This window comes from Aotus nancymaae, unplaced genomic scaffold (genome assembly GCF_030222135.1).
Source record: "Aotus nancymaae isolate 86718 unplaced genomic scaffold, 86718_ANA_hifiasm-v0.15.2.pri h1tg000049l, whole genome shotgun sequence".
Classification (NCBI taxonomy): Eukaryota; Metazoa; Chordata; class Mammalia; order Primates; family Aotidae; genus Aotus; species Aotus nancymaae.
Window position 1 is genome coordinate 28,867,403 of NW_026988463.1, and position 18,425 is coordinate 28,885,827.

Sequence of the window (18,425 nt, forward strand, 5' to 3'; positions counted from 1 at the left end):
AAGGCTATTCAATCACTTGACTCTCCACCCCATCCTCTCACTTAAGTGCTCAATAACCACCTGCTCAGGAGACTATGTATGACTACTCATGCCCCAGTGAGTGCTCCAGATGCGTTTTCCTTTGCAAGTTGTTACACCATCTCACTGGGGTCAGGTTGTTTCTGACTTTTGGGATGACATTTTTTTCTTTCACAAATTTTTCAATATTTTTCTTTAACTATATTTATTTCACTATTTTTCTGTACCCTTAAAAAAATCCAGCAGTCAGAAATTATTTCTATGTTTTATCCTCAATACCAGCATCTGATTGGCTGACCAGCAATGTGTCTCCAAGAAATCGAAGCTGGGTCGGGTGAAGACAGTTTTAATGTCTCAAGGGGTTAGCTTTTCAAAAAACAGAGTACACCAGGAGATGACTGTCAGCCCCACCACATCCATCTGCTTCCTTGAGAGGCTACACTCCATACCTCAGGTTGTCCTATGAGAAAAAATAACCTGGGAGCTGGTATTCACTAGACACTCCAGCAACATAACCTTGGGGGTATCTTCATTTATCCCAAAACAGTACTGAAACCCAAGAACAGGGTGACTGAGGACAAATGACCCCAAAATTTTCTAAGGGAATCTTTGACCCAAAAACATTCTGATAAGACCTCTGCTCCTAGGGAAGATAAAAAGAAAAGAAAATTTTTTTTTTTTTTTAAAACAATACAGTGTCAGGGGTTTATTCTTTATTCTCAGGGACAATATTTTTCAATGAGAAAACACATCTTTGTAAAAGTCCCATCCAACGCTTTGTCAAAAAATGATTAACTAATGGCCATGTGCAGTAATTCACTCCTGCAATCACAGAACTTTGGGAGGCCAAGGAGGGCAGATCACTTGAGGTCACGAGTTTGAGACCAGACTGGCTAACATGGTGAAAATCTGGCTCTACTAAAAATACAAAAGTTAGCCAGGTTTGATGGTGCGCACCTGTAATCCCAGCTGTTCAAGAGACTGAGGCAGGAGAATCGCTTGAACCGGGGAAGCAAAGTCTGCAGTGAACCAAGATCACTCCACTGCACTCCAGCATGGGTGACAAAGTGAGATTACATCTTTTTTTTTTTTTTTAATGACTAATGAAAATACCTCATCTAAAATGTACACTAAAGGACAAGGAGCTGATAATGTGAATTAGGGAGGGGAAATTGGCATTTGGAAATGTTAAAAAGAACTGGAAATGTAGTATTTTACTGCAAGCCAGAGTTAGGATGAAGGAATGCAGGGTGGGAGTGGAAGGTAGACTTAAGAGGTTGCTTGCGCTGTATGTGAAAAACGCAGGGGAAAATCACTTTCCTGTGGTGTGAGAAAATAACTAAGTGGCTGGCAATGAGACTGACGCGGCTCTAGTCTGGTTTTTCACTTAAAAATAAAATCTAACTCAAGTGCATTTTTTGGGGGGGTGGTAAATTACTACATTGGGAGAAAAAAATTCAGACTTAACCAATTATAAACTGTCAATTAACCTGATTGCATAACCAGGAAATTTGGAAACTCAGAGTGGAAATTAAGAAACTACCTAACTGATTAATGAATGTGGGTTTATCTTAATCATGCACCTTATAAAAAGTCTTCTTTTTTTTTTTTTTCTTGGGATGGAGTTTCGCTCTCGTTACCCAGGCTGGAGTGCAATGGCGCGATCTCAGCTCACCGCAACCTCTGCCTCCTGGGTTCAGGCAATTCTCCTGCCTCAGCCTCCTGAATAGCTGGGATTACAGGCATGCGCCACCATGCCCAGCTAATTTTTTGTATTTTTAGTAGAGATGGGGTTTCACCATGTTGACTAGGATGGTCTCGATCTCTTGACCTCGTGATCCACCCGCCTCGGCCTCCCAAAGTGCTGGGATTACAGGCGTGAGCCACAGCGCCCGGCCTAAAGTCTTCTCGTAAACCCTGTCGCATGGACCACAAATTAGAAACCATAGCTGGGTGCTCTACAATTTTTGAATCACTGTTTGAATAAATTATTTAATATTTTTGTGATGACTCCAATCAATTTTTTATAAAAGAGGGACCAAAAGCTCTTCAGATTCCTCAAACCCGCACTCCAAGTCAGGATTCTCCCCTGGCGACCCTCTCGTGGTCCCTGCACAATCCAGGAGAGACACAGCGCGGTGGGTGCAGAGTTGCCCAAAGGGGGCTCCAGGCCGGGGCACAGTCACTGCTCAGGCAAGAAGCAGGATGCCTGGGGTCCCGCCTGTCCGCCCAGCCGCCATCTTATGGCTGAAGGGGACTAAAGGTCGAGCTGCGCCAAGGCGAACTCGCAGCCTCAGATTTTGGAGCTGACTGCTGGGGGCCTGAGTCCCGCTATAGCCACTTCCCACCACTTTCAACCAGCCCCTTCACACTCTCTAGATGTCGGATCCCGCATTCTCACCATTTCGAGGTTTCCAGCGGCTCCTGGCGTCTCAGCTGTGGATCTTTCAATACCTGAAGGTCACAGGACCACACAGACTGTATCTCCAGGAGCGGAGGACACAGAGCAGCGGAGGACACAGAGCAGCGAAAACAAGACCCCGGCCTCTGGCTGCAGGAAAAGACAAAGAACCCGCCAAATCCCGGAAGCCGTCCGGTACTTTTCATCTGCGTGTCTTATTGGACGGTTCCTAGTTTAGAGTCTCTGACTAGGTAACACTTAAGGCCCGCCCCCTTTAGTCCCTGAATGACAGATGATTTGACCAGACACTGGGTTAAATGAAGAAAGAGTGACGGCCCAGACTGCAACTTTTTCAGGCAGGGCTTTCTCCCTGAGCTCAGCCAGGACCAACCAGGAGAGTATTTGCATTTAACCTTGTGTAAAAAGTGATATGCGTTTATAAATAATATATTATAAGGCTATTCACAAATGGAAAGAATCTAATAACAATTATTTAACAATTTCAGATTTTATGACCTTCCTGGCTTCTGGTCCTTTGAGCAGGGAGCCTGAGATTTTAAAAAGGAGGTAATCCTCTGAAATAAAATGTGAGCCAAATGTGAATTTTACAATTTCTATTAGCCAAACTTTTTTATTTTATTTTTATTTTTTTGAGGCTGAGTCTCACTCTTTCACCCAGGCTGAGTGCAGTGGCATAATCTCTGCTCACTGCAACCTCTGCCTCCCGGGTTGAAGCGATTCTCTTACCTCAGCCTGCCTGGCTGTTTTTTTTTTTTTTTTTTTTGTATTTTTAGTAGAGACAGTTTCACCATGTTGACCAGGCTGGCCTCGAACTCCTGACTTCAGGTGATCTCCCCTACTCAGCCTTTGAAAGTGCTGGGATTACAGGCATGTGCCACAGTACCTGGCCTTATGCAGCATTTTTAAAATAAAACTTTTCTGTGGTTTCATTTCTAGGCAGACTTTTTATTGAATAGTGTTTGGATTTTTTTGGAACCCTCTTTGAAGGATTAATTTGTGGTTGCATTAAAAGGTTAGTTGGGTGCCAGTTGCACAACCAGTTTGCTTTATTTGCATTTTGGGGGTATTTTTTCTAGAGCAGCCATAGTGTACTGTGGGAAGTGGAGCTGGGCAGCGTCCTTCCCTGACTGTATTATTTTGCTCTTCTGCTTTGTGCAGTGCTGAGAAAACCTTGGGCCTTGATTATCTACACAGTGTCTCTGGGGACATTATTGATCTGTTGCTGCTGACTGCCTATGACTCTTGATTTTTACACAGCCTCCATGACACGCATAATAATACACGTTGTCTTATTGCTACTCAGCTCTGGGAGCTAACTGATGCAGCTTTAGAACACCACAATGTTTCTGGAGAGCGTTTATTCCATATAGGGTAAAATGTTGTAGCAATTTTAAAATTCTGTCCTGTGTTGTTTTAATAGCTACCTCTATATCAAGATTATACACACAGTTAAATTTTTACTGTTTTAAAAAAGCCAGGGCTAGATTTGCATATATTGTCAACAAGAAATTTAACATGATTAATATAAAATGTTATCCTTTTAAAATATTGGGATACTGAAGAGAATATTTTGTATTAACATTAGACTTGACATGTTGTCATAACATGTATCTTCAAAATTAAATTTTAAAACATTTTGCAAGGATTATGCTGTGATTTGTTACTATGCTAGATATTACAGCAAATGGGGAGGATTTGGGGGTTTAAAGTTTCTGATTGTATTTTAGTATGTTTCTAATTTCCCACTGTCAAAATGTCTTCCAAGACACATTTTAACTTCTCTATATCAAGTTACATGAAATTGAGTAAAACCGTCCATTAGTTACCCTGAAAGATTTTTTTTTAATTGAAGGTTTAATAAAAAAATGGGCTTCCTTGAATGTGTAGCTTTTTATTTTATATTGGAGTCTTCATATATTTTATTAATATTATATTATTTTAATTTTTATTATTTCCCATATATTTCCTAATCCACAATTAGCATTAATATGGTACAATAATTTGTACCCTAAGTGTTGATGGAAATTATAGCATTTCAAAAGCAGCTCAGATATCCTAAGAAAGAAGCTTTATTCTGTTGGTAGGGTGAATAAAATGTATACCCTACCAACAGTATAAAGATAATTTATTTAATTATTTAAGATAGTTTAAATATTTTAACGTATTTTAACTACTATTACTGTAGGAGAGGCCATCAAGGTAATAAAACAGCAATTAATGCTTGTGTTGGACAGTTTTATAGAACAGATAGGTCACAAGCTGGGTTAATATTGTTGTTGCTTTTTAGTAAAGTTGTATAGCATTTTCATTAGAACAAAATTTTCTTTAACAGATCTTACTTTCAATAAATTTAAACTTTGGGGATTAAAATAGAGCTAATTTCTCCTTATTAGTATGTGTTCAACTTCATGAAAATGTCTACTATGCCACTGACTGCAATACGTTCAAATGATTAGTATGTCACAACTTTGAAGGATTTAGTATTTGACAACTTATAGCAGTGAATTTTGCAATTTTAAAAAAGAAAGAGAAAAGGATCTTTCTTTTAAACTGTCATATTATTAAACTACCAACACTCTTCAAAAGCATTTTGAAATGTTCATTCCTTTGTTTTAGTTTATGGATTTAGTTTTCATGTTTTCTAAAATGTTAATAGTAGATTTTATGTTTGAGGGATACATAGTTTTCCAAATGTGTGCTTTTAAAAATATCAAACCATTATAAAATTAGGGTTTTTTTTTTTTTTTCTTTGAGATGGAGTATCGCTTTTGTTGCCCAGGCTGGAGTGCAATGGTGTGACTAGACTCACTGTAACCTCCCGCTTTCCAGATTCAAGTGATTCTCCTGCCTCAGCCTCCTGAGTATCTGGAATTACAGACATGTGCCACCACACCCAGCCAATTTTTGTGTTTTCAGTAGAGACGGGGTTTCTCCATGTTGGTAAGGTTGATCTCAAACTCTCGACCTCAGGTGATCCACCCACCTTGTCCTCCCAAAGTGCTGGGATTACAGGCATGAGCCACTGTGCCCAGCCTAAAATGAGGATTTTTAAATTAAAGCTTTTGCAAAGGTGGCTTCAGAGGGTAGGGTGGTACATAGTGTAGCGTTAGTGGGTTGATCTGTATGACAGATCTGTACAGAACCCCGAACAACAAACTTGCCACTAATTTGAATCTAGTTGTTTCTCAGCTCATTTTGTTTCAATTTATGTCCACTTGATGTGAATAGAACCCAATGAGAGAGAAAAAACAGGAAAGGCATTCCACTTCTCATCCTTGCAAATTAGTATTGCTCTTTTAAATTAAATAATTGAATCTCCTCATTTTTTATGCCAAACTCATGATATTTCAAGACACAGGATGACATTAGATGCCACTAACCATCTCTAAGTCTCAAGCAGAGGCCTTTTTAAAATCAAGGTACAGTTCAGTAACCTTTGAAAAAACAAAGGTTACAAGAGCCCGTTCCTACATTTTTTTTCACTTAGTCAGAATTTATTTCAAGGCCTGAAAACATTCAGACTAATCAAAATGGTACTACTGTAACTTCTTATAAAAGTTTTGAAAAATATAGACACAACCCCTCAAACACCACACTATCTGGTTCTCAGAAGCAATGGCTATTTAACAAGATGTAAAGGGACGATAACATATCAATGACCTTTCACACACCGAAAGAGAGCATTTAGTAGCAAGCTAGTCAGACAAAACACAAACATTTTCACATTTCCCATGTTTGTTATTAACTTTGTTTCAGAAAGCCACTGATAACTGAGGTTTCTTTCAAGTATAGGATTTCTAACATTAAAAACTGTGTTTTTGATACATTTTTATAAAGAAATGAAACGTAAAACACAATCCAACTGTATTTATGAGTCCCTCCTCTCCAACAGCTTTAGATGTTTTTCTGAATACTTTTTGCACAAAATAAAGTATTTCTATTAAAATCAGTTCTAATTCATTTATGCAGATTAGGGAAAAATGATTCATCATAAATTAACTTTAAAATTACCCTCTATGTTTCTATCTCTATCCCCCAGTCACCACCATATCTGTTGCTACAGTGAACGATGATGCAATGTACTGTTTGAGGGGGCCCAAAGGAATCTGTAATCTTAATTTCCCACATATTAGTTAGTTGGAGGAAAAATCCACAGTATGAAGACTATTTAACTAAAACTTTATGCTTTTCCCTCAAGCGATAAGTACTTTTTAGTCTAGCATTAAATTATATTGCGCATATACAACTCCACCAGTTTAGATTTGCCTTGGAACAAAATTAATTTCAAGGCCTTAAATATTAAAAATAAATAACTTTCTAACTATTTCATAGTTTAATTGGCTCTTAAATAGTTTTGCTAGGGAGGGAAACATTTTGTGTTCTTTAAGAAACTGGTACATGTAAAAGAATATGTGTTCACTTAGATCTTGAGAAAATCTAAAGATGAAGTCTGTTTTGTTTTTCCTAAAAAAGGAAAAAAGAACCAAAGAAAAATGTTGAAGAATAAGAATATTTACCCTTAAAAAGAAGAAGCATTATCCAACAAAAAGGAGGCATATAGACTTGAAAACACTTATTTTACCGTCTTCAATAACAAAAAACAGAGGAAGTCCAGAGGACTTAGAATTGAAGCAGCTCTATACAAAATGAAGATGGTACAATGATGTGACTTCAAAGAAAATGACTAAAACAAAATTTTACAAACATCTCCATGTTTGTAATATATTAATGCACAAAATTACAAATACAAAGTCTGGGTTTCTTCCCTGTAGGTTTATGATAAACTATCAATTTTCTATGTAATGCATTCCCTTTTTTTTTTTTTAAATAGAGATGGGGTCTCGCTATGTTGCCCAGACTGGTCTTGAACTCCTGAGCTCAAGCAATCCTCCCACCTCAGCTCCCAAAGTGCTGGGATTACAGGTGCAAACCACTGCACTTGGCCTTAATGCATTCACTTTTATAAGCCTTCTTTGTTTAGAAGTATGCACTATACAAGTACATACATGCTGGTATTTTACCCTGAAAATTTCATTTTTCATCTCAAACTAGTGACTTGCCTTTTTACCCATACTTATACACAAGTGATACCTTTCTAGTGGTACCTTTTAATCAATACATATTTTGTAAATCTTGATTTTTAAATGAATCTTTTTAGTGCTATGACATGATGGGCTTCATTTAACAGTCAAAGCATGATGTGGTAACTACATTGTACTATTTAATTCACAACTGTAGGAAAGTGTTTGATTTTTAAAACATAACCAAGATGAGGCTGGACATTAATAAACACAGAAACACTAGAAAAGAGTGAATGAATAAATAAGAAAATTTTTCATCAGTGGCCATTCATTGTTTTGCTTTTGGAAACCTGGAAGAAATTGTCTTCTTTGATTTTCAAATGCTCTGGGAAATCTAGTCGTTTCTTAGCTTCCTCAGTATCACCTTGAATTGCTGAAATAAGTGACTCTAAAGAATCAAAGTTCTTTTCTGGTCTGAGGTAGCCAACAACGGCCACATTGAGGATATCGCCATAGAAGTCCTCTTTGAAGGTATGTATGACATGTGTTTCCATGGACTTCGTATTCTTGTAGTATGGGTTCCAGCCTATGCTCACCACCATCTTATGGACATCTCCACTTCCAACACTGGCCCAACCATAATTAATGCCAGTGAATATATCAGCTGGAAGATTATCTACCACTTGCTCAGGAAAATTAGTTGTGGGGATGCCCAGCTGCTTGGAGCCGCGGCCGAAGCCATGCACCACTTGGCCTCGGCAGAAGTAAGGCAGATGTCCATAATGCAGTCCGCTCCGGGCACGGGTTGCAGCCCGGTCCGTGCGTCCTGCCCAGCTGCCGTCGACGCGGTGCCTGGACCCGGGTCCAGCTGGGGGGCAGGAGTGTGAGCTCTGCCTGCTGCGGGGTGCACCAGGGGCCGGGCGAAGCCAGCGACACACCGCGGTGGGTCCCTGACGCCTCAGACCCAACAAAAGCCGCCCAGCAACTGCGGAGCTGCGTCTCTCTACATTTTTTTAATTAGCTAGGTGTAGTGGTGCCTTTATTCCTAGCTAAAAGAGAGTCTGATGTTGGAGGATCACTTGAGCCCAGGAGGTAGAGGCTGTCGTGAGTCATGGTGTCACCACTGTATTTCAGCCTAGACAACAGTGCAAGACACTGTCTCAAAAAAAAAAAAAAAAAAAATCAGGGTGAATGTGTGACAAGCCACTGTCTATAGGTTGATGAGAGACAATCAAAAAAGACTTGAAAGGAGCAACAGGAGGAGAAAAACAAGAAGAGGGTAGTGTCCTAGATGCAGTTGAGGTTAGACAGTACCTTTCTCCGGAACTCACTGGAAAGACTCCATGACGGTCAACACATGATTAGCTGGAATAACACGATTGCGCAATAGGAGGAAAAAAACACAAGTTGCTGGAATCACATTTACAGATATACTCAAATACATTACATGTCTGGGTAAAAGGCTCTTGTAGGTGCTCCAAATATATATCCTCCTAAATTTGTAAACTGCAGAGATCTCTGAACCAAATCTTCTCTACTTAGGACTTTAGTTCTCAAGTGAAAGAACAGTTAAATACTTTTTTTTTTTGACAAACACAGGAAGGGCAACCATCACCCCACATCCCTGAGTGAAATAGGAAGATTTGGAAATGCACACGAAGAGGGCAAGGACATGAGTTCCAGACTTGTAGCAGCTTCTGAGAAAGATCTCATTCCAAGGACGAGCTCAAGTCCATGGGTGAAATGGCCAGGATGCCCTCCTGGATGGGAAAGTTGGCAGAGCCCTATGAGGAGGGGACCCCCCACCACAGCAGCATCTGCATCAGCCTAGTGAGATCAGAGATGGGATGGCAAGAAACCAGAGAGCAGAGGGTGACAGACACCCAGAGAAGGGGACAGAGACTCAGACAGAGGAGCACAGGAATGAGGGGAGACAGAGTCCTAGAGGGAGGAGGAAAGATGGAGCCCGAGGAGGATCAGAGCCTGTGGATCAGGGTTAGACTGAAATCTAGAGAGAGTGAAGAGTGAGGGCACAGAGTCAGAGAAGGAAAAGAGGGTCCTGGGATGTGAATGATTCAGGGCTGTGGCTTGTGTGCAAATTCTGATTTCAACACTCCGCACAATGGAGACTTTCCACCTTAGCAAGACAAGGATAATAACAGAGCCCCATGAGGTTGTAGTGGGTTGAATGGGATCATTCCATTGAAATCTCTGGTGGAGGACGTGACCCACCAGGGAAGCTCACCTGCTATCAGTCCTATGACTGGATGTTGAAGTAGGCCACCAGGGCATGCACGTAGTCATTGTGCGCTTCACCTGCAGGCAGAAGGGGGAGGTGAAGGTCCAGTCTTCCACCTTGATGGTGTATATGTTCCCCTCCTGCAGGACAGAAGTGGGAAAGCTCCAAGATGTGGCCCCATCCCCACTTCATTTTCTCCTCCCCCAGCTCTCCAGCCCCTGGAGGGCCCATTACTTTGCTGTCCCCTTACTGCTGGTCCTCACTCACTGGTTCCTGACCTCGGCTCCTTATTCATTTCTCCTCCTGCCTGTCCCACTCCCAACAAACCACCCAGGTTCAAACCTGTGTTCCTTGTTGCCTTCTTTCCCATACCCAAACCTGGCAGCTCCACCCTAACTCTGTCCAGTGCCCACTCCTCCCCCCCCATCTGGCCAGACTTCACTCAAATGCAGGTAGCCTGCTTTGTCCTGTCCCCAACCTCTTCTTGAAAAGTCTACCAATGTGATGACCTCAAACATTGACCCAAATGCCAACATAAAACCCTGTGCCAGCTCCCTGTGTTCTCAGGAGGGTGGCTTGGGTGGGGTTCCTGCCCTGCCAGTCTCTTCTCTGCCACTCAACAACTTCCTCTGCCCCCGATACCAAACCTCAACCCCCCAGCTCCAGCTCAATAAATACTCACTGTCACCATTCTTTTTTTAAAAAACAGGTCTCCAAAAGAAAACAAAGAGAAACAAACAAACAAAAACTGTTGCCCATGCTGGAGTGCACTGGGGGGATCACAGCTCAATGCAGCCTTGAACTTCCAGGTTCAAGTGATCCTCCCACCTCAGCCTCCTGAGTAGCTGGCACCACAGGTGCAGCTCTGAGCCCAGCCTGTCCCCATGCTGTTTTGCAGTGGCCCGTGTGCCTGTGGCCTAGCCCACTGCCCTGGGGTTGTGTCTTTCAGTGCACATGCTGCAGGCTTTGAGCTGCCGGCTTTGATGTGTCCTCCAGAGGATGTGCCCCTGGGACAGGGCCAGCCTGCCTTGCTCACCATCATTCCTGGAGCCCAGTGCCAAGTGCCAGGCATGGCTGTCACAAGGCAGAACTCACAAAGGTATTTAAAGGACAAAGTGGCTTTTCTGGTCCTCTAGCACAACCTCTGGCTGACAGGTCAGGCTCTGAGACCTCAGGCCAATGTTCTGGCCTCCAAAGTTTGGCCTCTCTTTGGTTTCAACCCTGAGGACACCTGGCCATGCCCACTCCCTCACCTTTATGCTAATTAGGGTCCACCATGTCCACTAGGGGTCTTTGATGGCCACATCTTTGATGCAAGACATGTTGAAGGCATACAAGTCCTCCCACCCACAGGAGGCAGGCAGGGAGGAGGGTGAGCCTGCAGCAGCCCACTCAAGGCCCAGCCCAGTAGCTCCCCAGGCTGCCCTCACAGTGGATCTTGTAGACTTTGGACTGCTGGTCCTCGATGGCCCTCATATACAGTGTGGCTTGGTGTGGAAGATGAGGCCATCGGGTGCCTGCAGAGGGGCAGGGTGAGAGCAGGAAGGGTGGGGCCTGGCAACATTGCCCGGAGTCTTGACAATGTGTCCTCCTACTCTGGTCTGAGCCACCATCACATCGTAGCTGCACTCACACACACCCTCTGGTCTATTTGCCACAGGGCTGCCAGAGGACACCCAGAAGCACCTCAGTCAGCTCCTGTCCTTCAGAAGTTCTGGGGATTCTGAGACCCTCCCTGGCTGCTCTGAGAGAAAAAGAAAAGTTGCATGGGTCCCATAAGGCCCACAAAATCTGCACACCCCCTACCACCCCTCACCTCTACTCCAACTTTTATTGCCATTCTAGACCCTTCTTCCACACTAGCCCTTCCATGGCTCCACACGCAGCAAGTACAGGCCTGCCCTGGCCGTCCCTCCACCCAAAATGCTTCTCTTCCCAGATCTGAGTGCCTCCTTTCCATTGTTCATTCAGCTGTCAGTCACCCCTCCCAGAGAAGCCTGCTGAACCCCAGCACCTAGACCATTGCCCTGCTATGGTTTTCCTGTCCTGACAAACCCCCAACACCACACCATCTCCCTGCCAGCATCCAGCTCCAGTGCCTGTTACACCTGGCTTGGGCTGTGGCCTTCTGACACCTTGCAGCCAAGCCTCCATATTAAGTCCTGTCTGTGGGGAAAAATGAGCATGGTTTCACCTTCTGCCTGGACCTCAATGCATGTGAGCTGCACCCATTCCACTGGGGGCCTCACCAGCCACTTATCCCCAGCATAAAGCACGGTGTTGAGCATGGACAAGTGAAAGGGGTGATAGCCCATCCACTCACCGATGATGAGGTCCACCTTCTGCACCAGGATCTCCACCTGCTCCACCTTCCCCTTATGATGGTCACCACTGCAGAGTGGACAAGGGCAGCCAGGTCAGCCCCCAGGAGCCCTGCCCTTCACCTTTCCCAGGGTCTAGAGCCAGGAGGCCCCCCCCAGGAAGCCTGGATTTAGAGATCATAAAGAACTTGATGAGCTGAAGCCATGAACCCTCTTAACACTGTTTTCAAATTCATCCATTACTCTAGGTATTTTTGAGACAGGAGCAGACAATTTATGTGGACTGGGTATCAGGTGATGTTAAGATTTTGTCTTTAATTGGGTGGACTTGATATACTAAGTAACAGCATGGTCATGTTCTCAAAACAGCCTTGTGTATTAGATATGACACACAGAGACAGATTTACCAGGGAAATTGCATTACAGTAGAAATTTGCTTCAAATGGAGAGAATATTCAAAGTTGAGTGATGAGGACTTCCGGGTTCATTACAATAGTCTCTGTAATAAAATCATTTCAGTTCCCAGAGGGAAATCTACCACATTCACAAGTTCCCTACACTGCCAACCTCGCTGGGGCAATTTAGCAAGAGCTACCAAACTTACTAACTCATACTTCACTATATTATGCAGATTTGTCTCAAAATTGTGAGTGGAAGCAATTCTCCAGTCTCAGCCTCCCAAAGTGCTGGGATTACAGGTGTGAGCCACTGAGCCCGGCCACTAACTAGCCTTTTGGCCCAAGCAATCTCCTTTTATAAATTGACCTCACAAATAAATTAGTTTGTGTATGAAATGACATTATGTGCAAAGGATGAAAATCTCAGATCAGGCTGGGTGCAGAGGCTCATGCCTGTAATCCTGGCTCTTTGGAAGGCCAAAGTGGGAGGATCTCTGCTTGAGCCCAGAAATTCAAGGCCACCCTGGGCAACATGGCAAAACATCACCTCCAAAAAAAAAAAAGTTAGGTATGTTGGTACAGGCCTACTGTCCCAGCTACTCAGGAGGCTGAGGTGGGAGGATGACCTGAGCTCAGGAGGCAGAGGTGCCCATGAACCATCATTGCACCACTCACTACACTCCAGACTGGGCAATAGAGCCAGACCCTGACTCAGAAACAAATAAAAAAAGAAAAAGAAAGAAAATTTCAGAGCAGCTTAAACACCCATCAACAGAAGACTGGTTTAAAAAGCTGGGGGATGTCCCTACGATGGCGGTAGTGGAAAAGAGTGTGATGCTTCAACAGCCTGGACAGTGTGAAACTACATGACACACAAGTGAGAGAAGCTGAAGGCAAGAGACTGGTATGAAATGTGACTGGTGTGAAAATTATGCACGTGAATGCAAACTCACTTACACATATATGTGCTTGTAGGTGCAGACTTCTCTGGAAGTTAGTGTTGGTTAAACTCAGAGGGGTCAGGCCCTCAGTGGCCAACCATGGGATTCTATTACTCATTCAAGGCACTAGAGAGTGGTTCTCACCCTAATTTTAAGACTGAGGTGCTAAGCTTAGGACTTTGACACTGAAATACTCAGGCTGCTGGCAGCCCAGAACACAATAGGAGAGGAGCCACTGAATCTGTGGCCCATCTGTAGACTCCTCAACTCTACAGGGTCCCTGGAGAAGCAGGGCAGTGTCCACCCCACTCCCACAAACTCATCCTCTTTCTGGGCTTACTGTGGTCTAACTTGTTGGCTTTGACATCGTTACAACATAATCAGAGATACAGAAATGCTGGATCTGAGGGCCCAGGAAGAAGTGAGGGTGAGCTCCCTCACACTCCCATCCTCAGCCCCCAAACTCCTCCATCCAATCCCTGAGCTCCTATGGTCTCTGTCTATGTCTCCCAGGTTCAGACCCCCTTAGCCACTCTGGAGACTCATGTCGATGACCCTGTGGGCCTCGGCCTTGGCAGCAAACATGCTGAGGATGCCTGTGCCTGAGCCTACATCCAGAACCACCTTGTCCTTGAAGAGGTGCTGGTTGTGAAACATGGAGTTGTGGTATGTGATGGTGCGAACCTTGTCCTTCAGCATCTCCTGAGGAAAGATGGGCACAGAGACTCCGTGAGGGGCCCCACATCCCCAGCTGTATAACAGGGTGTCCTGACCTGTCAGAGGGCCAGGGACAGCTCTAAGCCCTCTCACTTCCTTCCCTGCACCTCAGTTTCCCTATTTGTAAAAGTAGACTAGATGAACTAAAGTCTCATCTAAGCCAGATGCTACCATTGCTACCTAAGAACCAGCAAACCCTGGTTTTTCAAAGTCCTCAGGCCAGGGGTGGTGGCTCATGCCTGTAATCCCAGCACTTCAGGAGGCCAAGGAACTTGAGACCAGCCTGGGCAAAAAAGCAAGACTCTATGTCTACAAAAAATAAGAAAATTAGCTGGGCGTGGCAGTGCACACCTGTGATCCCAGATACTCCGGAGGCTGAGGTGGGAAAATCACCTAAGCCTGGGAGATCAAGGCTACAGTGAGTGGTGATTGCATCACTGCACTTCAGCCTGGGCGACAGAGCAAGACCCTGTCTCTAAAAATAAAAAAAAAATAGTAATTTATGTATATTTTTGCTACAATTTTATGACAACAGTCTCAGGGGAAGAAGAAAATCCCTTAGAATGCCACCACATCGGCATTCTGGGATCTCAGTGTCTTCTGTCACAAGGGTCCAGAAGCTGTCACAAGGGTCCAGAAGCTGTCAGGCCCAGAGCAGCTGGGGCGCAGCTCCACCGCTGGTCTCTAGAGGGCGGAAGAGACCAGCGGGCCCTGCCTGACCTCCAGCTAAGGCCCCAGGCACGCATGCGCGCTCTCACCCTAGCCTTCCCGAGGGGCCCCTGCAGAGCTTGAGGCTAATTTCAGTCTCCAAGGCAAAGGCTTTGAAAGGGGACTATGGGAGTTGCTCAGCAGAAGGGCACAGGGGCGCCCTGCTGTGGGGGGAAGCAGTGCGCGTGAGTGGGAAATTATGTTTCACCCCTCTGGGAAGGTGTCCTCACTCACCTCGTGGATGCTGAAGTGGCCATAGGAGTCTAGGCAGTAATCTTTGGGCGTCCTGTCCTCAGCATTGGGCTCACTGCTTTTCTCCTATCCACGGGAAACCTGGGAGGGGGCCGATGGGAGCATGAGTCAGACCTGGGGGCCCCCCCACAGCCTCTTTTTCTTTTTGTATGAACTGAATAGTTCCTCTAAGACGGCAGGGCTTATATCGCCCTCCCACAGCCTCTTAAACCTCCAGGTTCCTACTTATTCCTGAAGAATAGTAAAGAAACCCCCAAATTGTACTATGAAAACCCTCCAACCCCTGCCTACCATCTTGCCCCCACAGGAGCCCCAAAATCTAACAACCCCATTTTCCACTTCCAGGACCCCCCAAAGCACCATGCAGGGGAGTACCCCATACCTCAGACACGCCAACCATCTCTTCAGTCTCTCTGTCCTGCTCTACCACTCAGCCCAATGCCGGGGAGCGAAGGAGAAGAAAAATGGGGGCAGACACAGGGAAGGTCAAAGGAAGGCTGGAGGTGGAGTTAGGGAAGTAACCTCAATACTGGGGGAGGCCAGCGGGGCCTTGAACCTGGAGGGGTTGGTCCTAAGTGTCTGGGGGCTGGGGGTAAACTGATTTGAAGCGAGTGGTGTATGATTAGACCTTGAGAAAGGGCCAGATGTGTGACAAGACATATTGATGTGAAGGTCGGGGTGGGGAGGGGTCAAAACATATTTACTTTTTCAAAAGGTGGCTGGAGGCTCACCCCATTAGTCAAGGTGGCTACAAAATTGGAGGAGAAAGTAACAGGGAGAAAGGATTAGCTACTGGGAGTGGCTGTGGGAGGGCTGGGCGGCAGGACCTGGGCTCTGGTGGAGGGTGGGTTTCCAGCAATTTTCCTTTTCCTTGGTGGGGACTGGTGGCAAAGGGGGCAAGTAATGAGGTGGTGGGGGGTTTAAGAAAGGAATGGGAAAAGTGAGGGGAGAAGAAAGGGGGTCTCCTATCCTAGCTGTGGCTGTAGAGATGGTGGCCTCCTGCCATGTTTCCCCTCTCTGGCCAGGCAGCAGACCACATATCTCCCCATCCAGGCAAGGGGAATTGACACCCACCACCACCAGCTGTCACCACACCTCCCATCACCTAATCTTCCCTAGATTAGGAGACACTTCCTGGCACACACGCCCTTATCCTAGGCTGTTATGAATAGCAGGAGGGAGGAGCACTGGCAGGGTATGTCCACAAGGCATCTGCTCCCTCCACATTGTCTGAGAGGATTCCAGAAAAAAGGTGTGGCACACAGGCACTCCCCACAGCTAATATCCCAGCCCCCAGCTCCTGCCTTCACTTCAGGAGCCCCAAACAAAACTACCTATAACCAACCCCCTCCCTTATGACCCTCTGTCTAGGAAGTTAGAGTCCCAGGGAGGATGGGCAGCTCCTGGACCCTCTAAGAATGAGAAGACTCCAGAAAATGGCTTGGGGAGTCACCCAATTGCCCCCATTTGGCCACTCATCCCAGGTCCTGCAGACCCCCAGGTGAGCCAAGCCTGAGGACACCTCTGGGGAAGATATTTCCTCCACCCATAGAGCCCCTGGTGCAGGAGACAGTCAAGGGGGTGGGAAGCCATGGCAGTGACCCTGGAAGCTAACCCTCAATGGTGGCATCCTGAGAGCTGACCTGCCCCTCCAGCCAATGCCACAAAGTAAAGGGTGGAAGGAGAGAGGCCCCATCAGATTATATCTCTTCCAGGTGTGAACACTTTCCAAGGCTCCAAGAAGGGCCATGTCACAGGCCATAGCCTACTGCAAGCACCCTCCCCTCAATTCTCCCAAGCTAGCGGGGACATCTATAAGAAGAAAAGTGGTGAGGGGGGTTTTTCCATGGGGGCCCATTTCTCAGAATCACTGATAACCACCAAACCATCCCAGCCCAAGAGGGCATGAAACTCAAGATGGAAACCTCCCCCACATGCCTGCACAAGAACCAAACCTCACTGGAAACCATTTCAGCCATCCAGCCTCAGGACCCCCAGGCTCAGGATCCCCACACAGCGCTTCAGGAAGAGGAATGGGGAGGTCATCTCCAGCCCTCACAAAAGCCGGGGGGCGGATAAAACATTTTAATAGAGAGTAAAGCTCACAGCTGCGCATTTCCCACCACAACTCTTCACCAGCAGACATATCCTCCTCCTTCTGTCTCCAGGAGAGAAATCCGACCTGAGGTCGGCCTCTGGACAGGCCCCCTGAAAGAGACTTCGCTCCCACTCACCCAGAAATGTCCACAAGGGGGAGCCCCACGGCACCTATTGATGGGAAAATCTCCACCTAGAGGCCCCACCGCCACCCAGACGGACGTCACAGGGCCATGCCCCATCCCCTAACTCCTAAAGCCCTGGGTGAGGGAGAATCTTGGGACAGGAAAGGGGGTTAGGGGGACCCATTCTTTGCCTTCCTCCAGTCCCAATCCCAGAGTGCACAAAACCGGGGCTGATGTCCCAACAGATGTTCCTGGAGCTTGGAAGGAGGTTACAAAGGGTTGAGAATTACTGTATCTCCCAAGAGACCCCCTACATTCTGGAGGTCCCCAGGTAAATCGCACCCGAGGGCGGGTGCACGAATCCCCGGGAGGAGGGCACAGGGCCTCAGACAGAGGGTCGATCCCCCTCTGCACCCCACTGGGATCCCTTCCCGCAGGTGGAACCCTCTGGGCCATCGGAATCGCACACCCCCTCCCAACCCACCACCTCGTCGATACCTGGGGGCTTGGCCGGAAGCGATCCCAGCCTTTCTTCACATGGGAGGGGAATGACACCCTTCACTAGGCTGGATGTGGAAGGCCCTTGAAAGCTAGGGAGCGCACACCTCAAACAACTCCTGGATCCAGAGCGCACGGAGGCCCCACGTGCGGCTGGGGACCTTCAACCCCAAGTCTCCAGCTTGGAGCCCTTTCCCCTGTGCACGGAATCATAAAACGCCGACCCAAAGCCGCCTTTTCAGTAGGTTTAATCTATTCTTACACAAGCATTGTTCTTTCAAAGTCGACCTTTACTTACAGGGATTTAACAGCCACAGTAAGTCAGGGTTTGAATTCTCTTTGTCTAAGTTGTGGATCAAGTTTACAGTAAAAATGTTCATAATCGTTTTGAGTCTTCCCACCAGATGGTATTTGATAGCATCAGGTTTGCCTTCCACTTTAGCCTAAGTATTTTAGTGGGTCTTTGGACATCCAGAACCGCTTGGGGGAAATAAAAGGTGAGGTTTCATCAAAAACTTCCATCTTCACAATCTTGACCACAATTTGATGATGATTACTGATTATTTCACAGCCTTTCACTGATGCTCTGCCACCTGGGCCAGCCCTGATAGACAGATAGGACTGCAGTCCAGCTGAAATAACACTCTATCTGTTAATGGAGTGAGATG

The 18,425-nt window shown here is 45.9% G+C and overlaps 1 protein-coding gene and 2 pseudogenes across 1 annotated transcript in view; all 3 read right to left on the reverse strand.

Annotated features, from left to right (window-relative positions):
• The window catches only part of LOC105729256 (zinc finger protein 724-like), a 39,281-nt gene extending 36,698 nt beyond the window's left edge, over positions 1–2,583 (reverse strand). Inside the window, exon 1 of the mRNA XM_021676237.2 lies at positions 2,420–2,583. Within this exon, the coding sequence (XP_021531912.2) occupies positions 2,420–2,422 (3 nt within the window). The 5' untranslated portion in view covers positions 2,423–2,583. The remainder of the gene's footprint in view (positions 1–2,419) is intronic.
• A 5,195-nt stretch (positions 2,584–7,778) lies between these two features.
• Positions 7,779–8,806, reverse strand: LOC105729312 (riboflavin kinase-like; annotated as a pseudogene).
• Positions 8,807–9,718: 912 nt separating this feature from the next.
• Positions 9,719–15,437, reverse strand: LOC105729311 (protein arginine N-methyltransferase 1-like; annotated as a pseudogene).
• Between the last annotated feature and the right edge of the window lie 2,988 nt (positions 15,438–18,425).